At 49.1% G+C, this 25,522-nt stretch overlaps 1 protein-coding gene across 5 annotated transcripts; it reads right to left on the bottom strand.

Annotated features, from left to right (window-relative positions):
- Positions 1-192: 192 nt before the first annotated feature.
- Positions 193-25,397, bottom strand: NEMF (nuclear export mediator factor). Of its 5 annotated transcripts, XM_087746908.1 has the most exons (33): positions 25,250-25,396; positions 24,150-24,218; positions 23,379-23,481; positions 22,036-22,161; positions 21,802-21,950; positions 21,520-21,587; positions 17,064-17,150; positions 16,043-16,119; positions 15,433-15,503; positions 15,267-15,342; positions 14,144-14,206; positions 13,725-13,802; positions 12,725-12,933; positions 11,136-11,321; positions 10,576-10,639; positions 9,861-9,949; positions 9,106-9,209; positions 8,611-8,673; positions 7,714-7,826; positions 7,001-7,058; positions 6,560-6,618; positions 5,946-6,066; positions 5,522-5,801; positions 4,640-4,682; positions 4,505-4,554; positions 4,005-4,152; positions 3,638-3,715; positions 3,371-3,565; positions 2,707-2,739; positions 1,590-1,696; positions 1,450-1,493; positions 1,274-1,353; positions 193-501 (listed from the first exon to the last, which is right to left on the bottom strand). In XM_087746908.1, exons 1-33 carry the CDS (start codon positions 25,306-25,308, stop codon positions 424-426), a joined length of 3,228 nt encoding a protein of 1,075 aa, XP_087603034.1. In that variant the 5' UTR covers positions 25,309-25,396; the 3' UTR covers positions 193-423. The 5 variants fall into 5 exon arrangements, 2 of the variants coding, with proteins under 2 accessions (XP_087603034.1, XP_087603033.1); XR_015702137.1 differs by lacking the exons at positions 193-501; positions 1,274-1,353 and having other exon boundaries at positions 1,452-1,493; positions 1,590-2,083; positions 2,332-2,739; positions 25,250-25,397; XR_015702138.1 differs by lacking the exons at positions 193-501; positions 1,274-1,353 and having other exon boundaries at positions 1,452-1,493; positions 1,590-2,083.
- Between the last annotated feature and the right edge of the window lie 125 nt (positions 25,398-25,522).

Here is a 25,522-nt window from a genome sequence, read left to right as displayed (position 1 = left end):
CACTGAAACTCTCCTATTTTTACTAGAAACTCCGGTCCCCTTCAGAGGAAAGCGGCAAGTCTGGGGAAGAAACACCACCACAGCGCTGCGCTGCCGCAAATTCAAGCCCGCCTTTGCCCAGCGGCGCGGGGAAGGAGCGCTCGGCTCCAGCCTTCGAAGCCTCGGAGAACGAACAGCGCGAGATCGCATCGCTGCCCAAGTGCCAGCAATTTACTTGCACAGCTTTACGCTATTTGTATCGAGTTGTTCGAGTCCAAGCCACGACGCAGGCGCTGGTCCTCGTCTGCCAGCTACCAGGGAAGCTAAATTCAGTCAAACGCACGGCAGCCCGGGCGGGTCGGTCTGTCTGTCTGTCCCACCTGCGGGTGCTGGGTTCGGACTGCGCAGCAGCACAGTTCGGTGGTGAGAAACTCCAGTAGGGAATCACTTCTTTTTCCTGTTCAGGAGATGAGGTGCAGACACTTTCACTTTCCCGGGAATATTTCTTGACAAATCGGTATCCTACAAAACATTAAAGACGAGACGTTGAACGCAGCAGCGAAGCGCTTACGAACACCTTCCTCGCCCCGCTAGCGCTTCCCAGCCCGCTGGTTCCCCCAGAGAAAACAGGGCTGACGGCAGGCTGCCGCTCTCGCGCCATCTTTTATTAACGAAAGACTTCATGGTTTTCTGCGCAGCTCCGCTCAGGTGGGCTGGCTGGGCCAGCAAGCCCCCGAGTTCCCGCTTTGCTTCAAGGTCATTAATCATGAATTGTGTTTTTCTAGCAGCGTGCCACAAAAAGTCAACGCCAACTCTGCTGCGATGCGATGTTTCTGCTCAGTGAACTCTCACAGGCCGACAAGCAGCTGCCGCGGAGCAGCCTGGGCTGCCTGACCGGACGGGAAATGAGAAACGGGCACCGGAGGAGGGCCGGGCACGAGAGGCAGCGCGGGAGCAGCGCGGGGACTGGGGTGCAAACGGCTGACGGAGCCGCGGGAGAAGAGCGCGGCGAGGAGCCGGCCCTCTCCCCGGCAGCAGGCACCGCAGCGCGCAGACCGATGGTGCCAATTTGAGAAGGAAACGGAGGAAGTGGCAGAAGAGGAGCAGAAGAAACCTGCGCGGGGCGGGCCAGGGCCTGCCTGAGCAGAGAGACGGCACCTTCACCCCGCCTGCTAAAAATCCAAGCAACACCACACTTGGCTTTGGAAGCCTTTACCCCCAAAATGGCGCTAGCGGACATTTGGCTGCTGCTGTTACGTTTGTACAGGAGAAACTAGGTAGAAAAACCAGTCACCTTTACGCTGCGGAACAGGTCTTTTTCTCTTGCGCTAGCTTCTTTGGATTGCATAAAATTATGCAAGGCAATCTTGGCAGCTGGAAAAACACAGGGAAGATTGACACAGCCTGTAAAAACGTGCTGGCTTGAACAGGCGGAGCACTGAAAAGGGTTCAAGTGCTTTGATACAGTACCTTTCCCCTTCTTCTGGGTGCCTGGAGTGAGCTTGACTTTATACCTTTCAAAAGAAACGGTGTCTGTCAGTAACAGGCGGGGCCCCTCGGCCAGCGCGGGCTGCCGCCAAGCCCTCCCCGCCGAGAGCGCCGCCACTTACTTATAGTTCGTCATGGCCGTGTAGGGAGCACAGATGGGAACAGCGAAGAGCAGAATATCCTCGGGGTGCGGCTGGCCCGTCAGGGAGTCCAGCAATGCCTCGCCTTCCTGAACGGGCAGAGGAGCTTTCGCTAGTGAAACCAGAGGGCTACTGGTTTCACTGGGGGCAGAGGCCGAAGGGCCTCCCCTTCCAGCTGCGCTACAGCAGCGCAATCCCGCCGGTACCGCGTGGCACGACGGGGTTACCGAAACGTCTCAGCTGAGCTTTGTTGCTCCCTTCGCTGGCACTGAATTACCAAGCCACAATTCGCTACTGGCCATCTTTGATTACTAAAATCCCATCACTGGAAACAGGACGGATTTAGTTTTGAATGACCCAAACGTAGTTACATCTTCACAGGGTCACCAAAAGCTTCCCCCTCCAGACAACTCTTATCCTCCACTCAAGAATTTGAAGAAATCTACTTATTTCCAGCCTCGGGCAACACCCGCAGCCTGTAATTATAGAATCACAGAATCGTTCAGGTTGGAAAAGACCCTTAAGATCATCGAGTCCAACCGTTACCCCAGCACTGCCAAGCCCACCACTAAACCATGTCTTCAAGCACCGTATCTATCCGTTCTTTAAATACCTCCAGGGATGGAGACTCAACCAGTTAATATATAAGTAATAATTAAGTAATTATTACAGAAAACTTGGAAGCAAATTTGTATGTAAATAAACTTGGAAACTAAGGACCTACGGGGCCTGCATCGTATGGCGCCGTGCTCCACCCAGAGCCGCCGTTACGGGGGGCGCAGGGACCTCCAGAGGCAAAGGAAGGGACCAACTTGAGCTGAGCCAGCCCCCGGTTTGTACAGGGGGTGGACCGATGAGCAGGGGAAGAAGAAAAAAAGGTGTTTTTTTTTTTTAAAAAACACAAGAAAGCTGGGTTCAAACAGTCATGGGCAAGAAGGGGGCGGTGACAGCAGAGCCGCGCCTGCCGGAGGGCTCGCTGGGAGCCTGTGCCTCTGCTCTGCTCGCGGGGCGCTGCGTGCGGCAGCGGGGGCCGCCGGCTTCCAGCAGGAGGGAAGCCGCCTCCGCAGCACTTATCGGAGTTCCAAAGACGAGCATTTACCTCGGCTCCCGCCTGATCCTGGTCTTGCTCCTCCTGTACACACAAACAAAGGAGACATCAGAGCTGAAACAAGCACGCAACTGCTTGTTTCTCCCCCAGCCCCGGGAGAAAATACATTCTTTTATCAGCAGTGCACAGAAAGCCACGGTCTCACTGCAAGGAGAGTTTAACTTGTTTTAAAGCAGAGGTAAGGAGAGCACTTTTGTGTGGGTGAGGGGAGGAATATTTCTTTCCAAACTCTAATTTGCCTGGCACACGCCGAGCTGGGAGGAGAGAGAGGGGCTGTGATTCAGAGATCCTGACTCACACCCACAGACCTGGCGAGCGCTCAGCCACATTTCAGCTGCACCGAGTGGGAGGCATTGACCGAGCTGGGTCCTCGGCAGCCCGGCGAGGCTCGGTACTCCTCCGAGCCCTCGTTCTGGCTGCGCTGGCACCGCAGCGTGCGCACAGATCGCTGCAGGGTTTTTTTGCTGCTTCTTGAAACCAGCGGGCTCCCAGAGTCAGGGCATTAGGCACAGCGGTCTCCCCAGCGCCCCAAAACCAGCGAGAGCCGCTCAGCCTCCCTGGTGGAACAGAGCTACGCAGCGCCAGGAGAGCCACGCTAGCGGGTGGGAAGGGACGCAGGCGTGGACAGGAGGGGAGAGGCGAGCGTGCTGCTCACCTTCTCATCTTGCTGCTCCTCCAGGGCTGGCTCCTGCGACTCGTGCAGCAGGATTCCTGCTGGGAGCGTCTCCTTGCCCCCTCCAGCACCACGACGCCCAGCCTTGGGTTTCTGCTGTTGCTTCTTTGCTGGCTCTTCTTTTGTCTTCCCCTTTTTCCCTTTTTTCCCTTTCTCCTCCTTGTTTGACCCTGCAGACTGTGGTTACGCACAGAGGTGGTCAGAGCCAGCGACCGCGCCACAGGGGGAGGCAGAACTCCTCTCACTCACCCCCAGCAGCTTCATGATCAGCTCCCGGTCCTCCTCGTCCTGGTCCTTGTACTTCTCCTTCATCTTCTTCATTTTACTCTGCAGAAGAAAACACACCAACAGCTTTAGAAACAATGAATTTTGCAGAGTTTTGCACCCACAGACAAACGCCTAGACGCTGACCCCACAGACACTTTCCTTCCAGGCCTCCTGAACCTCTTTCCGAGGTTTCAGCAAAGCGGTTTCAGCGAGGAAAGCAGAGCGTGCTCAACGCTGACAGACCAGCACCATCCTCCTGAAACCACCAAGAGTCTAAAACCATCAGGCAGCCACAGACGCCTGACAGAAACCCGGGCTCGACCCACGGGTAAACCCGGTCCCTGCCCACCTTCTGGCCCCGCTTGACGGGCTGAGGGGCCGGCGCACCCTTATTGGTGTTGGGAGCAGGGGAAGGCTGCGGCTCCGTCTCTTTCTGCTTCTCTTCAGGTGGCTCCAAGTTCTCAGCATCGTTTTGCTGCTTCTTTTTCTTCATTTCTCTAAGGAGAAGAATCACTTGACACGCCACCTCTTGTGGCGACAGGAGAGGCTGCTGCTCTCCCGCCAGCATTACCGCCCTGCTTCCCGGCTACAGGGGAACCTGGGGCACGTACGCTGGAAATAACCCCTCCTCAGCAAAAGCTCGAGCCCACGAGGGCACCAGAAGCTGCTTGCTCACAACCAGCACTCCCGAAGGAGGGGAGCAGCCGCCATCCCATGCTGGAAACGCAGGACGGACATCGACACGGAGCAGCCCAGAGCGGGAGGTGCGAGGCACGCCCTGCGCCCGGGGCCTGGAGGGGGGACGGGGAGGAGGCATTCACCTCGCTGCACACGCGAAAAGGCTCTCACCTCCTCTCCTTGGCAGACAGGTGCCTTCGCCCCTGGGACTTGCTGTCACTCTAAGAAGTGAAATGCAGTTAGAGCACACCGTGGCCAGCAGCAGTTCACACTGCTCTTTGCCAAACGTCTGAGCTGAGACCTTACCAAGTTGGGCTCTTCCTCTCTGGGGATGATTTTCTGCAGGGATCTGTGGGGAGATCAAAGTGGGGCTCATCAACAGATGCAGAGCAGCTCAACCACGGACGCGTCACCACAGCCCAGACATTGGCTAACTTGGTTGCACTGCTTTCGGCTTTCTAGTTCTCGAAAACCCCAGCTTTGGTGAATGGAAAAGGGCAGCAATACCGGGATTCAGTTTACAAAACAAGCCTTCGGATCTCTGCCAGCTCGTCTCACGCGCACACACAAACAAGCCACAAAGACAGCCTGGGTACAGCAGGCGCTGAAGGAACCCGTGATGTTCGGCTCCTCCTGCACACAGCCCCGCTCAGCTGTGGTGTTCCCTGCAGAGCTGTCCGCTTCCACCCACTCCATCCCGTCTCCTTGCACCCTCTAAGGAGTGCCGCTTCCAGGGACAACAGGGAGGTGAGCTCGTCTCGCAGCCACGTGCCGAGCAGTAACTCGGCACCAGCGTGGCAGAGCAGAAACAACTCATGACAGCTTCTCGGGTCTGAACAGCTCTGAAAAGAAAACGGGGGCAGCCATCTCCTGAAGAGCAAACTCGGAGCGCGGTGGTCAAGGGATGCGTAGGCCAAAATGGGGAACAGCAGCCATGAAAGAGCCAGATACCCATGTGCACGTGCACCTGTACTCCAGGAGGGGGGCGAAAGCAAGCAGCCCACAAAGAGCCATGCAGGGAAACGGCAGGGAATAGCACACAGCATGGCAGCATTCGGTATTCGTGAGCTGAGCATCGAAAGAAGTGATGGCAACTCATCACAGCCCTTGTCTCGGCAGCATTTTAACAGCACAGAGATCCTCAGAAGTGCCTGCCTTGCTGATAAGCGCAGCTGCTGCTTCACTTACCTTTGAGGCTGAAGATGCGACAGGTCGATTGTTGTATCTGGGTAATTTACCTCCTCCTCCTCCTCCTTCACTTCACTCTTTGCCTCCGGATGTTCCACTTCATCTTCAGATTCTCCATCCTCCTCTTCGGAGTCGCCCTCTGGTGCGGGAGGGGTGTTTGCTGTGCTCTGGTTGAGGTCAGCGATGCCCTCATCACGATTGCTCTTGGACACGACCTCCACATCCTCTGGCGCTTCCTGACACTCTGCTTTTTCCTCTTCGCTGCTGCTGTCTCCTCCTTCTGGGGCACACAGGTGAGGAAAACACGGCTCGCGTTAGAAACGCCCAAGTGACCCACACCACAGCGCAGGGAGCCAAACGTCAAACCCCAAACAGTCCCATCTGTCAGCCAGTGCACGCAGCACCCCAGTCACACCCCCTGTACCTAACAGCTCCACTTCTTCGGACACCAGTTCACCGGCACTGCTGGAAACCGTTTCCAGATCCTCATCCTGTACTTTGATCTTCCTTTCTTCTCGGTGTCTCCAAACACAGCTTTCATCCACCTAACAACAGAGGCGCCTTTACGTTAGGCCAGTACCAGCTCCAGCCACATTCGCCAGCCCATTCAGAGAACACCTGACTCAGCTTTGTTCTCTCTCTTTGAACACTTTTTGCCATTCAAAAAGCAAGAAAGCTAAACCAGCACATTTAAACCCAAGTCTGACAACCCAGAAAGTACAGCTAGTGAGGAGACACACGCAGCTGCACAACCAGCGGGCTCCCTAAGCACGCAGATGCTTCAGACAGAGCCGGTATAAAAATCTCGCAGAGGTCGTAATGTTCGCAGGGTCTGTTTGTTTTAAATGAACAGTGCAAACTGGGGAAAAGTGGAAATGAAAGCAGAGTAATTTTCAGCGAGTGGCATTTTATGGGATTTGTCCCAGGGGGAACAGAAGTAATTGGGAATATACTGATAAGCAAGAAGCAGAAAATAAGCCTCCTACAGCTCAAACCAAATTACAAAAGCCAGCAGGAGCTGCACAGAGAAAGCAGTACCTTAAACAAGAAGCTGAAGCCCATCATCAGATATGAGGGTGGAAGAAAATTCTTCTTCCCTGAAAAACAAAGGCAGATTCTCATGAGGAGGTTTAACAGCTCTGTTACGTGACGTATTTTCAAAATTCATTTTTATTAGAGGCTTTAGGCTACCAAAAAAATTACACCGGGGCTTGTTCTATCTCTTGGATGACAACAGAACAGGAGAAACTCAAAAGCAGCTTAGCTAACGATCTTCTGCCCAGGGCCTCAGCTAGAAATGCTGCTGCAGCTGCCTGATGTTCTGTCTGAACCACTCGGAACAGATTGTCAGGAGAGGAGCGGAATCTGTCGGCTGCCACGGCGCGGGGGGCAGCTCAGGCGGCTGCCGCTGCAGGACAGCACAGCACCTTCAGCCAAAACGCCTGAAGTCAAATTGACACTGTTTCCTTTGTGTCTCACCTCGGATCATGAAGCTTCCAGTAGTGAGGTATTCTCCCGTAGGTGCAGTTTTAGAAACCTAAAAAAATCAGGATATACCATAAAGAGTGTCTGTCACAGAAGGCCAGCACGGTGTAACAACAGCACTAACAAAGCGACATTCAAGCAGGCTGCGTTTTTAACTCATGGGAACAGTTTGCAGACCTCGGTTTCCAAGACCCCTCGGTTTCCGAGGGGTTCTTCCTGTCCTTTGCAGGGTATTCTCCTAAGAGACGTTTCAATTCAATCACACAATACTGGCACTGCGTTTTAGAAGTCCCAGGCGAGTAACTGGGTTATTCAGGCAATAAGAACACTAAAGGCACTGCGACCTTCAGTTTCATGTAATCTCTCCGCCCTTACACTTGAGTCGATGGGACGCACAGCGAGACTGCGGTTAACACACAGGCTAGAAGCCCAACTGAAAAAAAATGAGAACTTCATTTTCCATAAAAGTCCTCTCCCTCTGTTAGTAAGAAGCCAAGCCTGCAGCATCTCCTCTGTCACGTGCATGTTGTATCAACGGTCACCCCTCCGCCCCGGCCCGAAGCGCGGCAGAGCCGGGGAGAACCCGCAAGGAACGGTATGAGAGAACAACGGTTTCACCCGCATCCATCAGTTCCCACACAGAGACGCTTCGTCTGCAGTCGCACACCAGATGCTCTGGCTGAAAGCTGACGCGGGAGTGTCCCTACCTGGTTGTGGGAGACCCACCAAGCGCTGGTGACAACACGGGCATCCCAGGCAGCGCTGTAACACAGGGCCATTGTGCCCGCCTCCGTCAGGGTTCGTGGAGGGATCGGTTCACCTACAAAGTAACACCCAGCACATCAGTGAACGCAATCCATGCACAACAGATTACGTTCTCCAACTTCCACGCGTGCCCTAATCCAGCGTGTGAGCTTTCCAGGGGCGCTGGGCAGAGACACCATGGCCTGGCTAAGCTTGAAGGCGGTACAGACAGCGCAGAAGCAGCGTCAGCAGCTGCTCATCACAGCTCCCCAACGGAGGCTGAAGCCAGCTGCGCTACTGCTCCTTCCTCAGCTCAGCTCCAGGAGGGAGCAGTAACCGTGCTCCTCACAACACAAGGCCAACTCCCACCACCTCCCAGGAGCGGGGCGCAGGCAGGGTTCGCACAGCTGGTCTCCCATGAGATCCATCCTACCACGTCAACGCTTCTCTGCCGAGATCGGCACCCTCCGTCGGCACCCAAACTGCTTACGCCACCCACCAAAGTCTCAGCAGGACTCCAGTCCCCACGGCCAGCAGCAAGCCCTTGCACCACCGCCTCCGCCAGTGACTAACGCTTGTCTCTGCGAGCACATCACCATTGCTCCTTCCCACCAGGAGCTCAGCAGAGCAATTGCAAGCAGCAAGTCATGGCTGGGAAGCGGCAGCAGCCAGTGACAGCCTGATCTCGGAAGGACTGATGTGAGAGTCACATCCTAAGGGGAACGCCTGCCGGAGCTGGGCACCACTGCGAGGGGGGAAGGCAGCTCGCCGGGCTGGGCTCAGACACGCAGTGCAGGGACCGCCAGCCCACAAGGCCCCCAGGCTTCTACGAGTCCCTGCCTCAGCCCCACACACGGTACCTGACGGGTTCTTGATCACACAGCTTGTGGCTCCGTGGAGATCAGCGTGCACGTATATGTCCCCTGGAAAAGAAGTGCCTCCAATCAGTCGCACATGTGGTAACTACACAGGTCACTTGAGCTAAGGTGAAGGTTTCTAATGTTAGCTGGAAATGGCTATTTCGGCTGCAAGGAGCAGGATGGGAAGAGGACACAGAAGCCTTTTAGTCCATCCCAGTTGTTCCAGGGAGAATCAGCTCCTTTGCTCCTGACAGGAGTCCATCCAACCTATGCTTATCCCACAATGCTGGAGGGTCCAGTCTCCCACAGCAGAGCCCCCAGCACCCCACAGACAACACACACGCAGTCTCCAGGACTCACCACCACCAAAGTCCCCTTTCACCTGAGGCCCAACTTAAGAACAAACCACAGAGACCACCCCGTGTCATTCTTTTACATTGACAAAACTGGCAAAGAAGAGAGAAACCCAAGTACTCCACTTAATCGGACTCTCACCTGGCTTAAGATACCGCTTTACAATCAGCTCATTCTGCTGTTGATCTCTTCCAGCAATAATCAGGTAATTCTCAGAACTAATGAACCACAGGAACTTCTCAAACCTGCCAAATTACATCAATCCACTGTGTGAAAAACACCTGGAACTAACAGAACATTACAAAGGTATTTTTTTTATACCAAACTCTAAGAATATCCGTCTTAGCATCTACTCTTTACAAAAGACACTGCAAATAGTTTCACATCCATCCATGTGCCTAGGACATAAAACCAAGGCACAGTACAAATATAACATCACTGCCAACGATATTTTGAGATGAAACGACAAGTACCATCACCACAAAGCCCAGCTGCCTCCTATTTATTTTTATTTTAATAATTCAGCTATTAGACTACGAAAAGCTTTGGTTTTTTGCTCTTGCTGTTTTTTTTCTTCACTGTTACTATTTCACAGAGCTGCCAGAAAGTAACAGTGAAGTTCCCTATTTTTACTAAGCCCATATTCCTAGCTGTGTTAAAAGCACAAAACTGCAAGTCCATGTCCACTGAAAGGAACTTTCCCAGGCAAAGGCACTAACAAGACCAGGCCAGCGCCTTCAAGGAGCCATTTTAAGGAGACTCAATACAAAGCGTAGTGCTTAGAAATCACAATTAGCTCCACTTCTAAGCTAGTGAAAACTCACAGCCTGACGCAGCCGTTCTAAATTTGTGCACGTTCACGATACATGAGATAACGACAATGAAACTGTACTTGCCAATAGACCTTTCTCGCTTTCTGAATGGTGGTAACTGTCTGAACTTCCCTCAATGTCTGCTTCGTCTTCTTCTCAGCCGATTTAAATGCCTATTTAGACAGAAAGCACGATCGCAATCCGCCAGCAGAGGAATCACAAAACTGGTAACTGAACAGTAGGCAAGTGGGTAGGAAATGGCTCTGAAATTTTTCAGCGTGCAGGCTCCACATACTGCTGTTGACAGGCCTGCGCTGCCCTCATGCACATGTAAGATAGCTGCCCTAAAATCTTCCCAAATCTCCGTCCTGGATAGCCGCCCCCATGAAGATTATCACCTCTTTGATTGTAAGGATTTCCACTGATTTCCCACTCCTGCCTCCAGAAGCGCTGGTCTGCGGTATCCCCACCTAGCACCGGTCTTACGTATTCACAGCGCTACTGGGGGAAACCAGGTGATACAGCAGGGATCTGCAGTCCTCTGTCCAGTCAGCTTAAAAGCTCAAGAATAAAACCACCCTCACTGGTTGTTTTTACCTTCCATGTCTCGTTAGGACTACCTAGACCAAGTTCGGATTTTCCACTGATCAGTGACAGGGACTTCGCTTTTAACTGGTGTGAATTCTGGGGTTGCCCTGTGCAGAGGCAGGAGCTGGACTCGATGATCCTCGTGGGTCCCTTCCAACTCAGGACATTCTAGGATTCTATGAAATACCTTCTAAAAACAAAGAAAAAATACCTTTTCTGCAGCTTCTACTGTCTTCTGAGTTTTCTTAGCTGCATGTCTTTTGTGATCGTAGTACCTGCAAAACACAAGGTGGTTTGTGTCGGAAATCCCAGCAGATTCACTCATTTTTAGAATGCACTTATCGCAGTCCTCTACGTTTGCCATTAGCATTCAGTTTTGAGAAGATTTTTTTTTTTAGCCCAGATCTTCGGCTTAGTCTTCACCCGAGAAAAGCAGCCAGATGAAGTAAGTCCCCTCCTCAGACAGACAGAGCGCTGCGTTGGGGTTAACGTGTGCAAAAGCAGCCATTTTGTTCCACATGTCACCGTGCAGAATTGTACTCAAAACTAAATTAATGTGCCGGCTAGAGACTAGCTGCTACGCAACAGTGAGATACTGGGTTTGGACTAAGAAAACGCACGTCCTAGAGCTCAGGGCAAGCCACCCATTTCAATTTCTAACTTTTATTTTTAACAGGATATAGACAGAGCCCTTCCTATGATGTTATCACTAACAACTGCAAGCATAAAGAAACTTCTCCTACCAAAGCACACATTTACTGTAAATCTTACTTTTTGGCATTGGCATATGCAGACAAACTGAGATCAACATCAACTAATGACGGTTTGTTTTTCTGAGGTTTCTTCAACTGTTTGTTTTTATTCTTTTTCTTTTTTCCCTTCGGTTCTTCCGTTTCTTCTTTCTCTAAATCAGCATCCTCCTCCTCCTCTTCCTCTTCAGATAACACATATGGGTTCCTAAAAACACATGACATCATATGATTAAGATAAGAGAACTGGTTATTTTTTTTTACCCTTAGTGCAATGCGCTCTCTCTTCTATTCTCTCATGAAGACTGGAAATGGCCTAAGGAACCCTTAAACCACGTTCACTGTGCAGCCGCAGGAAGGCCCCAGGAAGCCTTACGTGCAAGCCTGTTTATGTCTTGGAGTCAGACAAAGTTGGGGGGGGGAAAGAAAATAAAAGAGCCCAAATTTTCCAATCCAAGGAAGTGACATTTTCCAAGGCAATTTCTCCTATCAAAAGACACACATCCATGCTATCAACCTAAAAAAAAATCTAGATTTCAAATGAAGAACGGTTCTGAAGATCTACTTTCATAAAGCGAAAGAAACACAAGACATTCTGTGTGTGACCGCCACATGAAAAGAGAACAGTTACATCGTCGTATTGACTCACTGGAGAGGACAGCAATGCGCTGCTGGTTTAAAACCTCAAAAAATATCTGCTCCACTGTTCTCAAAGAGTTATGCTGAGCACACGCTAGCTGGATTTGTATTTGCTCCTCGCCAGGACATCAAACCCTGCTCGATACAGCTGTACTGTGTCTGTGTAGCAAAAGGTGGTGGAGCAGTAAAGTTCTTCATAAAGAAAAATACATCTCCGTAGTCCTCTGTACTGAGGATGCACGATTCAACTCGTGGTGGACTGACTGAGCAGTTTGATCAGCGAAGCGATCACTACTCACTACTAAAACAGACGGAGAAGGGAGAATGATGACACAGTTGCCAACACAGAACTCACTCCTGAAAACAAGTTTATTCTATACACTAACGTTTCTGAAAATGAGGTAACTAAAAATTCATAAATTAACTTTGCCACATTACAGCTTTCATACCAAAAGTTCTAGCTATAAAAAAAGAAATTCTCCCTTTTTTCTCTCTAGCGTCCTGATACAGCGTCAGAGAAGGTTTTTAAAGACACTCCAAACACTGCCTCACTGCCAGTTCTCTCATCAGGGCTTCCGCAAGAACCAGCACCAAAACCTGCAGCTCGCAACAGCTGGGCGGGATCTCATGTGAATTTTAGACGAAAGAAGAGTAAATCAGAGTGTTAACTGCTGAGTGACAGACTGGAGCTTTGGACCTATACTGCTTCAGGACACCTTCCAATGGTTTAGAATATAGTCAGACTGTAAAAATACTAAACCAAAAGCTATTACAGTAACCAAATTACTGTTATTTTTCAAATCAAAAAAGAAGGCGTCTCTCTTTGCTCACAGAACTACGTTCTCTTCATGCTGCTGTAAGAAAAACTGAACAATTTAAATACCAGCGCACAAGCTTTGTCTCCTGTCTCCTATGCAGCTCGCACAGTCGGTCCTATTTGCATTTGGTAGAGGTGATCCGCAATGTACTCACCTCAGCAGCATTGTGATATGATTTGTCTGAAGCTTTAATTCTTTGATTGCACTTGCAACAGGGTCTCCCTGCGCTTGAGCTTCTTTAACAATCGCTCCGATCTCTGTCCAGTCTATCTGGTTGGCTAACGCACTACGGACCACCTGGATGGCTCGGTCGACAATCTCCAAGTTCATTTCTATCAGTTCTCCTTTTATCTTATCAGCTTCCTTAAGGAAAGAAAAAAGTTTATATCCATTGAAGCTAAACACTCAGCAACTGTTTAAAAAAAAAATAAAAGTAGTAATTAATATTGAGATGAAATTGGCTGGGGGAGCTGGGGGTGCTCAGCCTGGAGAAGAGGAGGCTGAGGGGAGCCCTCATCGCTCTCTGCAACTGCCTGAAAGGAGGCTGGAGCTGGGGGGGGTCGGTCTCTTCTCCCCAGGAACAGGCGATGGGATGAGAGGGAACGGCCTCAAGCTGCGCCAGGGCAGGTTTAGGTTGGGTATTAGGAAAAACTTCTTCCCTGAAAGGGCTGTCAGGCCCTGGCCCAGGCTGCCCAGGGCAGGGGCTGAGTCCCCATCCCTGGGGGTATTTAAAAGCCGGGGAGATGTGGTGCTGAGGGCCATGGTTTAGTGGTGGCCTTGGCAGTGCTGGGGTAACGGCTGGACCTGAAGTTCTTAAAGGTCTCTTCCAACCTAAACGATTCTATGATTCTATGAAATTCAAGAATGGCACTGAAGGGACCACAGAGGACGACGGCCAACTTGACTCCTACAAGCAGAGCAGCACAAGCAAATTTTGGCAAGCGAGGTACAAAGCACTGACAAGGGAGCAGAGCCCCACCGGGCAGGCCTAGGCTCCCTGAGGGGCCACAGGGTGCTCAGTGACAACGGCGGGCTTCGCTGTAGGACCTAACACTGACGGTAGCAGTGCAGACCAGCAGGTACAGCTCTTCAAGGAACATTATGTATCTTCTCACTTTAAAAAAAAAAAAAACAAAACACAACCTCAGTCTTACCTGAGCTTGCTGAAGAGCTTCTAATCTGTGCTCATGATCCCTACGGACATTTTCAAGTTTCTTCAATGCTTGTTTTTCCTTTCAAAAATAAGAAAAATGGAAAAATATATATACGAATGGCACCTTATCACCTAATCACTGCAAGACATTCAAAAGAGCATTCCAGCACAGAAAAATACAGCAGCGTAAGAGATGCAGGGTCTCCAAAATATTGTTGTTAATGCTATTACTTGTATTCCAAGCAGAACCAACTGCTACATTACACATCTTGAAATCCACTCCCTGACCACCACTGACTCAGCACTTCCATAGCAAAAACAAGGAGCGACACCTCCCTCGCCCCAGGCTACAAGAACCGAATGAAGCATTTGAAGCTCAGAGAGCCACCTCAGCTGCCCCGCTGTTGGATGAGAGCATACCTGCTGCAATGCTTTCAGATCAATTTTCTGTCCCTCTAGCTTGGAGTAGAACTCATCTGCTGCCTGCAAGAGAAAATCAGTTTTAAGAATCTCCAAGTTGCACTAACTTCTACCAGCAACAGGCAGGCAGAGGTGGTTCCGCTCAAACAAGGTGGCTGCAAAGCACTAAAAGAGGAGACGGATGCTAAACCAGGGCTCAGTAACTTCCCCCATTTGACCTTCGCATGAGATGAGTTCAGCAAGACACTCGAGGCCGTGTCTCACTGCAAACCAGGGGCTATGCACAAGTACACACGTGGCCAAACTACGGCCCACATTTTTTCCTAAGAAATGACGAAAAGGAAGCTGCTGTTTGACACAGTGTGCTCTTCAGATTAAATGCCTGCAATGATAGACCTGTCTGCCCTGAATTCCTGCTGCTTCAACAGGCCAGTCAGAAAAAAAAAAAAAAAAACAAACCACAAAAAACCTAGAAAGTATGCCTAAGAACTGCTCCTGGTGTTCCAGCTGCCAGGCGCTGTGCTTAAAACAAAAGAAGAGGAAGGTTTTAGGCTGCTTGGATCATCAGTGCTGTGGAGGACAGAAATTCAGCCAAGCAGCAGGGTAGGAAAGTGAAATGGGAATTCTGGAGATCAAGGTCAGGAACAAGACGCAGTTAATGATTTCAGATGTTAATGCGTGAAGGACAACACTCAAGGAAGTACTAAATCAGGTGCCTGAAGCTTTCAAAGTAGTAACCAGAAAAGTATAAACGTGATGACTGTGACGACCGTTTGCCCCCAGCGATAACTCAGCGTCTGAGCTCCCACTAACAAAATCTTTGACCAGGACAGATAACAGCCACCGTCCTCACAGGTTCAATGCACACCTCCGTTCCGGGCCACATGCTGTATTCCAGCTACGGGATCTAACTGAGCTAACTAATAAAGACAACGCTGCTCAGCAGTAGCCTAAAGGCCCTGTTTTAGTTGGCCTTTTCTGCATAAAACATTTATCCATAAAATTAATCATCTCTTCCAAGGTCTATGTTTTCATTAACAACTTCTGCACTATATTTTAATTACTCTTTTTTAGCATCAGTCAATTAAAGCACTTAAGTACAGTATCAGCAAAAGCACTGTACCTTATTGAATGAGTCAAATTCCAAGTACGGACATTTTGAATGTTGAGAAAACAAGAAAGGATGAAATTCCTCATATCTGTAAAATACACATTTGATATTATCACCTCAAAACTAATTTATGTGATGCAGACTAGTAGAAAAAGAAATAAATACTTCAAATATTTACGTGTAGATATCTTCTGCTGGTTTATCTGGTTCCAGACTTGGCTTTTTCTCCCTTTTCTGGATAATATAACCCTAAAAGAATACATAAATACATCATCAGCATTTGTCTTTGAAAAGGATCCCCCTTATCTTGGCAAGGCAGCAAGTTTTAGGTGCTAACCGACTGATCAGCATGAGACAATAATGCATTCTAGCAGGGAGACCTCGTGGCAGAAGCAATGTGATTGACTGAGTAAAGCCCTGACCGCTTGCTTGTCTTGACTCCAGCTTATTGCAGAAAAAAAGGTGAACTTCTCTCATAAACCTCAGGACTCTCCTACAGCTTATCGCACGGACGCACGGCTTACATGCAGAACAGTGTTACCTGCTATTAAAGCACAAGCGCAATTCTCGTAGGACCTACATAATCTGATTGTAAATTATTTAATTGCTGCACACCCAGTGCAAGGAAGCAATTTTGATTCCCCATCACTACCTGGAGCCCAAGCTCACAGAATAAAAACTGCAGCTGGTAACACCAGGAACAAGCACGTGCTGAACAATACCTGCCTACCAGTTTAATTCTGCGATTTCTGTGTAACTGGTAACCAAGGCGCGCGACTGAGACCCACCTTTCCACTGAAGTTGTCAGTTAGTGTCATGTATTCTTCTGCTTTCTCTAAAGCAGTAAGCACTTTTTCAATATTTTCTAAAGAGAGAGGGGGGAGGAGAGGAATATTTTAAAACACCTAGAACAGAAAGATATTTTTATATAAACATAGCACAAAAGCAAATCAACAAAAGACCCAGGCAACTGCTCTTCCGATTAAGGGCCCGAAGCAACCTGTCCAGCCTAACCACGTTAAATAGGATTCTAGCATGTCTGAAAAATAAAATCGCAGATATCCTTTACCCCTGGTGCTTCACTACAGCAGTTACTCTTCATTTTAAACAGGGGGCTTAGTACATATTTTACATTTGGGGAATTTTTAATTAAAATATCTATATAGGTACTTCTAAGACATAATTATTCAAGTATCGTGGAAAAAAAAAGACGACACAAATGCTAGCACTTTATAAAACTGTAGGGGCAAAGCATAAACCAGTAGCTGTGAGAAGTTATTTGCTTGTTACAAAGTTGATTTATTAAGCACCACAATGCAGTAGGAAGTAACAAATCCATTTGATTTATGGCAAATATAAAGCACACAAGAAAAATAAGACAACAGGAAAATCTATTCTGACTTTACCACCAAATTCATAATTTCCCAATAAATGTAAAGCTGCTACTTTATCAAATCCCCACCACGTTTGCTACAGATAAAGGAAGACTTTGATGCTAACTCTTCTCTACAAGATTCTTGTAAAATATCCCTTTACGCAGCCAGAGTTCACCTGATGTTTGAGGTAGTATCTCATTATAAAATCATTTCGACTATAGGAGGAGTCTGATGTTTTAATTCTGATATATGCACAATTCAAGAGTTTTAATGTGGACAAGGCTGGTCCCCAACCTAAAAACATTACAGTATACAACCATACAGTCAGAACTACAGGTTGAAGGATTACTCATCCCTTTGGAAAAAAATACTACACAGACATAGAAATTACCACATACGTAGTAGGGCCTTTAAAATATTATTTCCTACATACCTTTACTTTCCATATGCTGATCTATTTTGACATAACCAGAAAATCCAGCTTCTATAAGGCAATGCTCAATGAGAGTGGCTCCATAAGCTGTTAAAAAAAAAAAAAAAAAAAAGAATAATCTCTATAAAACATTCACAATTAAATTTGCATTCACATTAAAATCACGAGAAGTGTTTCAACAAGCTATGGCCATGAAACTCCAGCCAATCCTTAGCGAGGCCGGGGAGAGCGAGGGAGTTGTGGTCCCGAATTCAGGAGGCAGAGCCCAGAGAGAGGAGAGCAGGCGATCAGGACTGCGCGGGGGCAGGGGCCCTCTCGGAAATGCTCACTGAGCAGCTGGGTCTCAGCTCACGGCTGATGAGTTCTTACAAACTTAAGGATGCTTCGGTTCATCTGGAGCTGGGAAAGGTCTGGGACAGAGAGAGGATATACAGGAAGGACGGGCTTCATGTTGGCTATGATGGAATGAAACCTTTACATTTAAAAGGGGGTAGGAAAGTTTCTGAACGGAAGAGTGTAAGAAACCCAACAAGGGTGGCAAACTGCCTGGCTTGGGATAAGGTGTTACAACGGGTGAAGCCATACAAACTCTGTAGCTTCAAATAAAGAACTAGGAAAAAGCTGGCAAAGCCAAACGTGGAACATGAGTGACAAAAGAAACAGATGCAGCCCCATCTAAACAGGGCGCAGAGAAGGAGGAAATGAAAACAGATCTATAAGCTCCTACAAAGATGCTTAAAGACTAAGAAACAAGACGGGGCCATGGCAAACCAGGTTTAACTAAGAAGACTGAGAACAAGCAAAGCAGAAACATGGAGGAAGGAAGACAACCACTGGGACGGTGCAGCATCAAGCCTAGAATGATGTAGGTGACCTTACAGTAAGGCGAAAAGGACGTTAGAGTCCAAACAAATTAACAAGATAACCACTTGAAAAAAAACAGCACAATCCCACGGGAACGAAAACCCAGGCCTAAATCTGGGACAGGAGGTATTAGGGCTGTAGTATTAACCGCCTGAGCAGAGCTGCTGGTCACCCTAACGTGCCGCGGGACAGCCAAGAGATTGTGAAAGCAGGACACAGAACAGCTAAATCAGGTTTCAATCACCCCAGCCGGGCTGGAGAGATGTCACGTCATGGTACAAGGCTGACACTAAAATTGACCTGGATCCATGCTAGCCCAACAAAAGCCCAAGAAATCTCCTACAGGCATTCACAGCTCAAAAGGGAAGATCACATCAAGCAAGGAAGTTTCTTAGAAGGAAAGAAATTAAGACAATCAGTAAAAGGCAATGTCTGCAAACACCCTGCAGGCTATTTAAGATGCTATTTTGGAGGTTCAGAACAAATGCATATCACTTACTAAACAGTGTTTCAGAAAAATCCAAGGAAGGCTGGCACGACTAAACATCGGGTTAAGAGAAACTGTTAAAAGCAAAGAGTTATCTGAAGTTTTGTCCCCTGTGGAAAATGGGAGACGAAACTCTGGCAGGTGAATGTAAAACCCAGCGACACTGGCCAAAATTAGTCTTGAGAAAATCAGAAAAAAACCCATCGGGATTAATAATAAAGTCTTCTCTGGATATATCACAAGCAGGAAGCCTGCTAGAATCAGTAGGTTCAAGAAATGATCAAGGTGCAAACGGAACACTCAGATATGACAAGAGCAGGAAAATTAAATTAATGTCTTGAGTTTCACTCATAGTGCAGAGGCACAGGGCAGCTCTGGCTGGACCGTTTCTCTGCAGGCAGTACGTCAGGAAATCTGCCTCAAATCCAGCTGTCAGAAGAGGTGATGGATCCAACAGACAAAACAAGCAGCAGCAAAATCCTCAGGATCATGCGGTACTAAAAGAACTCAAGGATGGAGATGCCAAACTCTTAACTATAGCCTGCAACGTCTGTCTTGCCTTAGCAGCAGAGGCACAAGGAGGTTAATGCACTGGCAATTTTAAAAAGGGACTAGAAAACTACCAACTCTTTTTAGCTTAAAGACTAAAACTAGCAGAGAGCTTTGCACTAGACACAGAAGAGCCCGCAGTTCTGTATTTTGCATCATAACTCTACAAGACAGTTAAAAAGCACAAAGACAAGGGAGGTCAAATAGATATGGTCTCCTTGGATTTCCAGAAAGCATTTAGCAAAGCTCACCTCAAAGCTCTCGGAGGAAACAATCTGCCACAGGATAACAGGATAGTCCCTGTCTGGATTAGAACATGGCCGAAAAACAGGGAACAGGGAGGAGGTATAAACTGTCAGCTTGGAGGGAGGGGAGGAAAGCTGAGCTCTGCAGGGACCTGCTCTAGGGCTTGCACTGATCAACACAGAATCAGAATCGTTTAGGTTGGAAAAGACCTTTAAGATCATCAAGTCCAACCGTTAACCCAGCACTGCCAAGCCCACCCCTAAACCATGGCCCTAAGCGCCACATCTACACCTAACTGACCCGGGAAGGGGGAACAAAGAGCAAGGGGCAAAGCCTGCTGATGAAACTCAATTTGTCTAAGTAACAAAGACAACGGCCAGCTGTGAAGAACTGGAGGAGAACAAGGAACAAGCAACAGTGAGCGATTAGATACAGAACTGACACATAAACTCACTGTAAAACAATATAAAATGATCTACATGAGGAAAGACTATCCTACTCATGCATATGCCCTGCTGATCATTTCTATTTGGGAGCAAGACCTAACAACAGATGGTCCTGCGGAAACAGAAGCTCAATTGTCAGTGAACACAAAAGAGTCGAGCTGCGTGTTGGGAATTACTAGGAAAGGAATAGTGAACAGAACAAGGGAAATCATGCCACAGTATAAATCCGTGCTGCGCTTCCACTGTGAATGTTACATACATTTTTATTTACCCCGGTTCAAAGCAGGTAGAGATAGAAAAGGGACAGAGAAGGGCAACAAGGATCATCACAGGCTTGGAAGAGATTCTGTACAAGGAAAGACTACGTAGGCTTTGCAGTAGGCTGGTCAGCCTAGAAATGACTGACACTTATAAAACGAGTGGTGCGGAGTTGGTAAATAGGCAGCAATTGTTCACCTTCCCTTCAAATCCAATACTAGGGCACCAAGTGCAACTGGTGAGATGAGTCTCAGAACAAAAAAAGGAGGTGGCTTTTCATGTGGCATGGAAGCAAGTGGAACTCCTCACCACAAAAACACCATGGATGCCAGAAGTTCATACAGGATCAAAAAGAGATTGGGTAAACACATGAAAGGAAAATCCAACCCAAGCTCTTCAATACAAAGATGCCTGCTGATCAGTCACGGGAAGTCTCTAAACTGTAAGACTGCTGGGATTGAGAGACTCCTCCCGGAAAGGATCAGTGTGTCTGTTAGGGCTGCAGGCTCATGACAGTGCTGGGGACCAGGCGCTGGCCCGAGGTTAAGCTTACTGCATGGGCTGTGAGGAACTGCAGGACACAACGTGGGAAACTGCAGGACGCGACGGTTAGCAGCGTGAGAAGTGGCAAAAATTAGAGAAGCGGCAGGAGGGACGGCCGGGTTTCACGGGTGGTTAAGGAGTGGGGTGAGCAACAGGCAAACTCAGACAGTAACTGAAGGGAAGAATCGCGGACCTTTTAGAGAGTGGAGCTTTGCCAGGCCGGCTGTGCCTGGGCAATCAGAGCAGTAACACTATATAAGGCCAAGGTTACCTAGATAACAGTATCAGAAATACCAAAATCGGGTATGGATATAGCAAAACTGGGACCAATGGGGGAAAGTAATTAGCAGCGGGTTGTTTGTTTAGGAGGAGAGTAGGGTGGAGAAAGAGAGGGACAAGGGTGGTGAAAAAGCGAATCAAGAAATGGGGAAAGTAATGCTTAGGTCTGCAAATCATGGGATTTGAGCTGTTCAGGGGTACCAGCCAGGCAATCCTGCGCTTGATCAACACCGCCAAATCAGGAGGAGAAACCAAACTCGTTCTGACCGTGTCACGCAAGTCAAATGTGCTTTCTGTGGTCAGGAAAACCGGGGCACAGGGTGCTTTGCCCAGCTACCAGAGATCACCCAGAGGGACATCTCAAGTATCCTGGTATTACCACATCGGTACTTGTGCCAGGACTGGCAGCGCTGGCACACTCCAGTCACTTCCTAACAACATCCTTGCCCTGACTATACACTCACATCTCCTATTCGGTACCACTAAAGACAAGACACTGGACAAAATGCATCAAGTCAGAGCTCCAACAGAGCTCCTCTCAGGTCCTCATCACTGCTGTCACATGGCAAGGCTCATCTCTTTGTGCAGTTGGCTTGGAATCAAAAAAATCTGCTCTGTTTTCAAAGGCTTAGGGTTTTTGTTGTTTTTCAAACATACATAATAGCAGACCGTCACGAACAACATCCAAAAAAAAGACAGCTTGAAGTTGTTCAAATTTTCAGCATCATCGAAACATAACACGTATTGACCCCATTCCATTTTCTAATGAAACACAATTACTTACGAAGATGTGGGTTAAGAACCCTCTTCAGTTGTTCCCCTTTGGGTGCATTTGATATAATTTCAGTTAACCTACAAAAGATAATGGAGAGTTGTCACTCCAAAGAACAATGGGTTTTAAGACTACATTGTATTGCTTAGAAGCTACAAAACACTTTCAGTTTCAAAAAAAAGAAGTGCAAAATGGCCTGTAATTTGCAAAAAGACTACCCAAAGACACGCTACCTTTCACAGTTCCAAGTAATTGGGGTTTATTCCAATACATACACCACCTAAAAGCAATTACCTTTCCAAGGTTGGCAGAGGTGCGGGTGCTTTTGCACTGTCGACTGGGTATCGTTCCCGAACCGCAAACCTGACATCATCCGCTTCATCCGTGCGAAACCTCAGAATGTTTAAAATGACGTATTCATGGTCTGTCAGGACAATGTTACCCTGCGAGCACACCACAGGGGACCATCAGCAAAGGCCATACTCACGTGCTTGCTTACAGAGGACACGCTCGGAGCTTTGCACTCACCCTGTCGTACAGCTCAACGATCAGGTGATAAGCAGCTTCGTCGCTTCCAAACTGGAAGTCCACAATTCTGTCTATACCCAGCTGTTTTACACTGACAAGCCTTCTGGTCTTTAAATGCTTACGGCACTGGCAATAATGGAGAAAATGGCTGTGAGATGATGCAAACAGACCTGCTCGTGACATCTTATACTGAAATACATTCTTCGCTATAGATCCCTGTGACACTGACCACTTAATACAAATACCATAAGGGTAAAAATGCCGATCTCGGTAATACTGAGACAAGACAGCTCTTAGCAAAATACTACCGTAATTGTTCCAGATTCTCAACATTAAGCCATTTTTGCCATTAAAAACTGCTATTCGTTTAGCTCAACAAGTGTGCAGCTAGTTCAAATTCAAAGGGTTTATTTTACACAGAGCACCGGGATTATCCCTGTGTCTGTATATGATGTGGAAAGCCACCCTGGAGAACCTTTGCTGAGTCATTTCAATGAGGCCGCATCCAGAGGTGGTGGGCTAAGCAGACCCGTGTGAGCCAGCACTCAGGTTCCATCCCTGCACACCTATCCGCAGGAACACAGCCTAGCAGCAAGATCTGAACCCTCAAAGTCCAGCAGACCGAACAGCAGGGCTCTATTAACACGGGGTGCTGCATCCAGGGCCTAAAAATTTGGACAATCCAACTGGAATGACAAGGACTTAGCTGGAGTAAAATTCCAAAAGGTCTCGGTGGCCCAGAAAACATTCAGCAGCTTAATATTAGTCTTCATAAATTTAAATTTTCATTGTTTCAGGCACTGAACATCAATGGTGTGACCCCCAGGCCCACATTTGCTCTTCCCTTGTCTTCAGTCACCCACCTGATCAGGGTCCACCAAGCAAACCAGAGAATCACAGAATCGTTTAGGTTGGAAAAGACCCTTAAGATCATCAGGTCCAACCGTTACCCCAGCACTGCCAAGCCCACCCCTAAACCATGGCCCTAAGCGCCACGTCTCCCCGGCTTTTAAATCCCTCCAGGGATGGGGACTCAGCCCCTGCCCTGGGCAGCCTGGGCCAGGGCCTGACAGCCCTTTCAGCAAAGAAGTTTTTCCTAATATCCAATCTAAACCTGCCCTGGCGCAGCTTGAGGCTCTTTCCTCTTGTCCTATCGCTTGTTACCTGGGAGAAGAAACTGACCTCCACCTCACTACAACCTCCTTTCAGGCAGTGAAATCCTTTCACTGTTTTCTTCTGTCTCACATCCTTCCACTATTTCCTTCTGCCTCCAAGGACAGAACATGAACATTGCTTTCCAATATCCAGCCATCTTATTAAAAAGAAACTGTAGGTTAGTTTACCTTCATTGCAAAGCTAGATGGCATCATGTTTTTTGGCCACTCGAACTCCGTCGTGTGAATGCGTATACCAGATTCAAGCAGCAGCGTGGCCTTGCAGTCTGGTCTGTTAACAAAATAAAGACTCGCCACTTGGCACATGAGCAGCCCCCCCTTCCCACACACCAGTTTCCACTGGAATGAGACCAAAGCACCACAAACCAGCGGCACGCTATCTACAGAAAACACCATTGCCAAAACTAAGCCCATAGTCCTGCAGCCAGGCTGGCAGCGAAAGGACATCCACCTTTTAAATTTATGGATAATTTGGCCAAGGAAAATGCCTGGCAAGCAATGGAGTTAAAAATTCTCCAGCACAACTGGAGGCAAGCAGATGAGTCCATCTCAGACACCACGGGAGCGGACAAGTTAGCGACCTGACATGAGCCCTACCTCCCACGTGGCCTGGGCCCCAGTGTCACTGACTACATGTTGGTCTTCATTCCTCCAACTCCTCTCTTCCCTCCCCACAAAAAGAAACAATGACAATCGTGTGTTTTTACACCAACACCTGCGGCCTTTTGTACATTTTCTGCAGTATTTCACACTCCATGTGCTACCTCCCAAGAACTTCCTGGGTAAAAATTATTGCATTTTATCAAAGGACAATAGAATTTCACTGAAAACTAGTTGGAAAAGCCACACACCTGTCAGCAGAAATTACACACATACAAAAAAAAAATCTAGTTCTGATACGTACAGTAACAGCATAAAGAAAGGTAAAGAAGTTCTTACTTTTGAAGGCGAATAAGATAGGTCTTATTATCCACATCATAAACATTGTTTACTCTCATTCCCAATAAGCTGTCAAAAAGAAAATACGTGCTTTGGAGAATACGACCACACAAGTGGCTGAAAAAATACCAGTGATAATTAAAATATACAGAAGTGCAAGTTATGATAAATTACCAAGCAGCAACCGTAGAAGCAGCAAAGGAAGAGTAATGGAATGAGCTGGAAGCCAAACAAACAAAAGATGGAGAAATTGCTATTAATGGATAAAGTGCAAAAAGCTGAGTAAGTCGAAGGAAGAACAGCCAGTGTGGACACCGTGGCTGCAACCAGACAGCTTCTGGATCTCCAGCACAGGACGGAGGCCAGGCTGCCAGCTCCTGCAAGCACTCCTCTTTGTGGCAGGGATGCAAAATTTACCGGTTATACTGGAGCACTTTGCTCCTCCGGGCTCACACGGGGAGCCCTTTGCCAGCATGGGGCACCAGTATGCCCAGTACAAGCAGAGAAATGGCCCAGGGGGATAATCTCGTCATTATTTTATTCAGTGTGGGGCTGAATGTGCAGATGGCCCTGGACACCAGAAGGGCATGAGAGCTCCATGCGGCATGGGTGTGAGGAGCACCAGGGCTTCCCAGCGGGACAGAAGAACGCATGACAGACCACAAGGCCTTCCCCACACAAAGGGGGAAGGGAGAGCACTCAGTTGCTCCCCAGGGAGAGGCTGGGGGACAGGAGCAGGCCAACGAGGGGGAAACAAGAGCAGCAGGCCTCCCCCGGGGGCGTGACAGGTGCCGGTGCCCATTGCTCCCTGCGATGGCAACACCGAGCAGCGCGGTGCGGGGCCAGGCAGCACGGCGCCGTGCAGGGTGCGGGGGAGCGGGGCCGGGCAGAGCAGACGAGGGGGGTTATGCGGAGCTCTGCCAGACAGCGCGGCGCAGAGGGGCCGGGCTCCGCGGGCAGGGCCGCCCCACACCGCCCCGGGGCCGTGAGGGGAGAGAGGCGCGACCGCCCGGGCCGGGCCCCGCTCCTCAGGGTCGCAGCGGGGGTGAGCGGGCCCGGCGCCAGCTGGCGGGCCGGGCCGAGCCGGGGGAGAGCGGTACCTCTGCCGGAGCTCGGCGAGCACCGCGCGGATGTCGACGGTGCTGAAGCGGGACTTCATGGCGGCGGCAGCGGCTCCCGCTCGCACCGAGGGCGCTCCCGGCCGCCCCGCGCCTGCGCAACGCCCGCTACGGGTCGCGCCCGGCGCCAATTCCCTCCGCTCCGCGCTCTCCGCCCCCCCCACGCATGCGCCGAGCCGCGGAGGGGGGGCAGGGGGCTGCGGCCGCGCTGCCGCCGCGCGGCGGCAGGGGGCGGTAGAGGCGCGGGGGGGGGGG

The sequence above is a fragment of the Nipponia nippon genome, unplaced genomic scaffold (assembly GCF_047370975.1).
Source record: "Nipponia nippon isolate SJK-2023a ecotype South Korea unplaced genomic scaffold, ASM4737097v1 scaffold_11, whole genome shotgun sequence".
In the NCBI taxonomy this organism is placed as follows: Eukaryota; Metazoa; Chordata; class Aves; order Pelecaniformes; family Threskiornithidae; genus Nipponia; species Nipponia nippon.
Note: the sequence above shows the minus strand (reverse complement) of the source record. Positions and strands in the feature narration are given on the sequence as shown.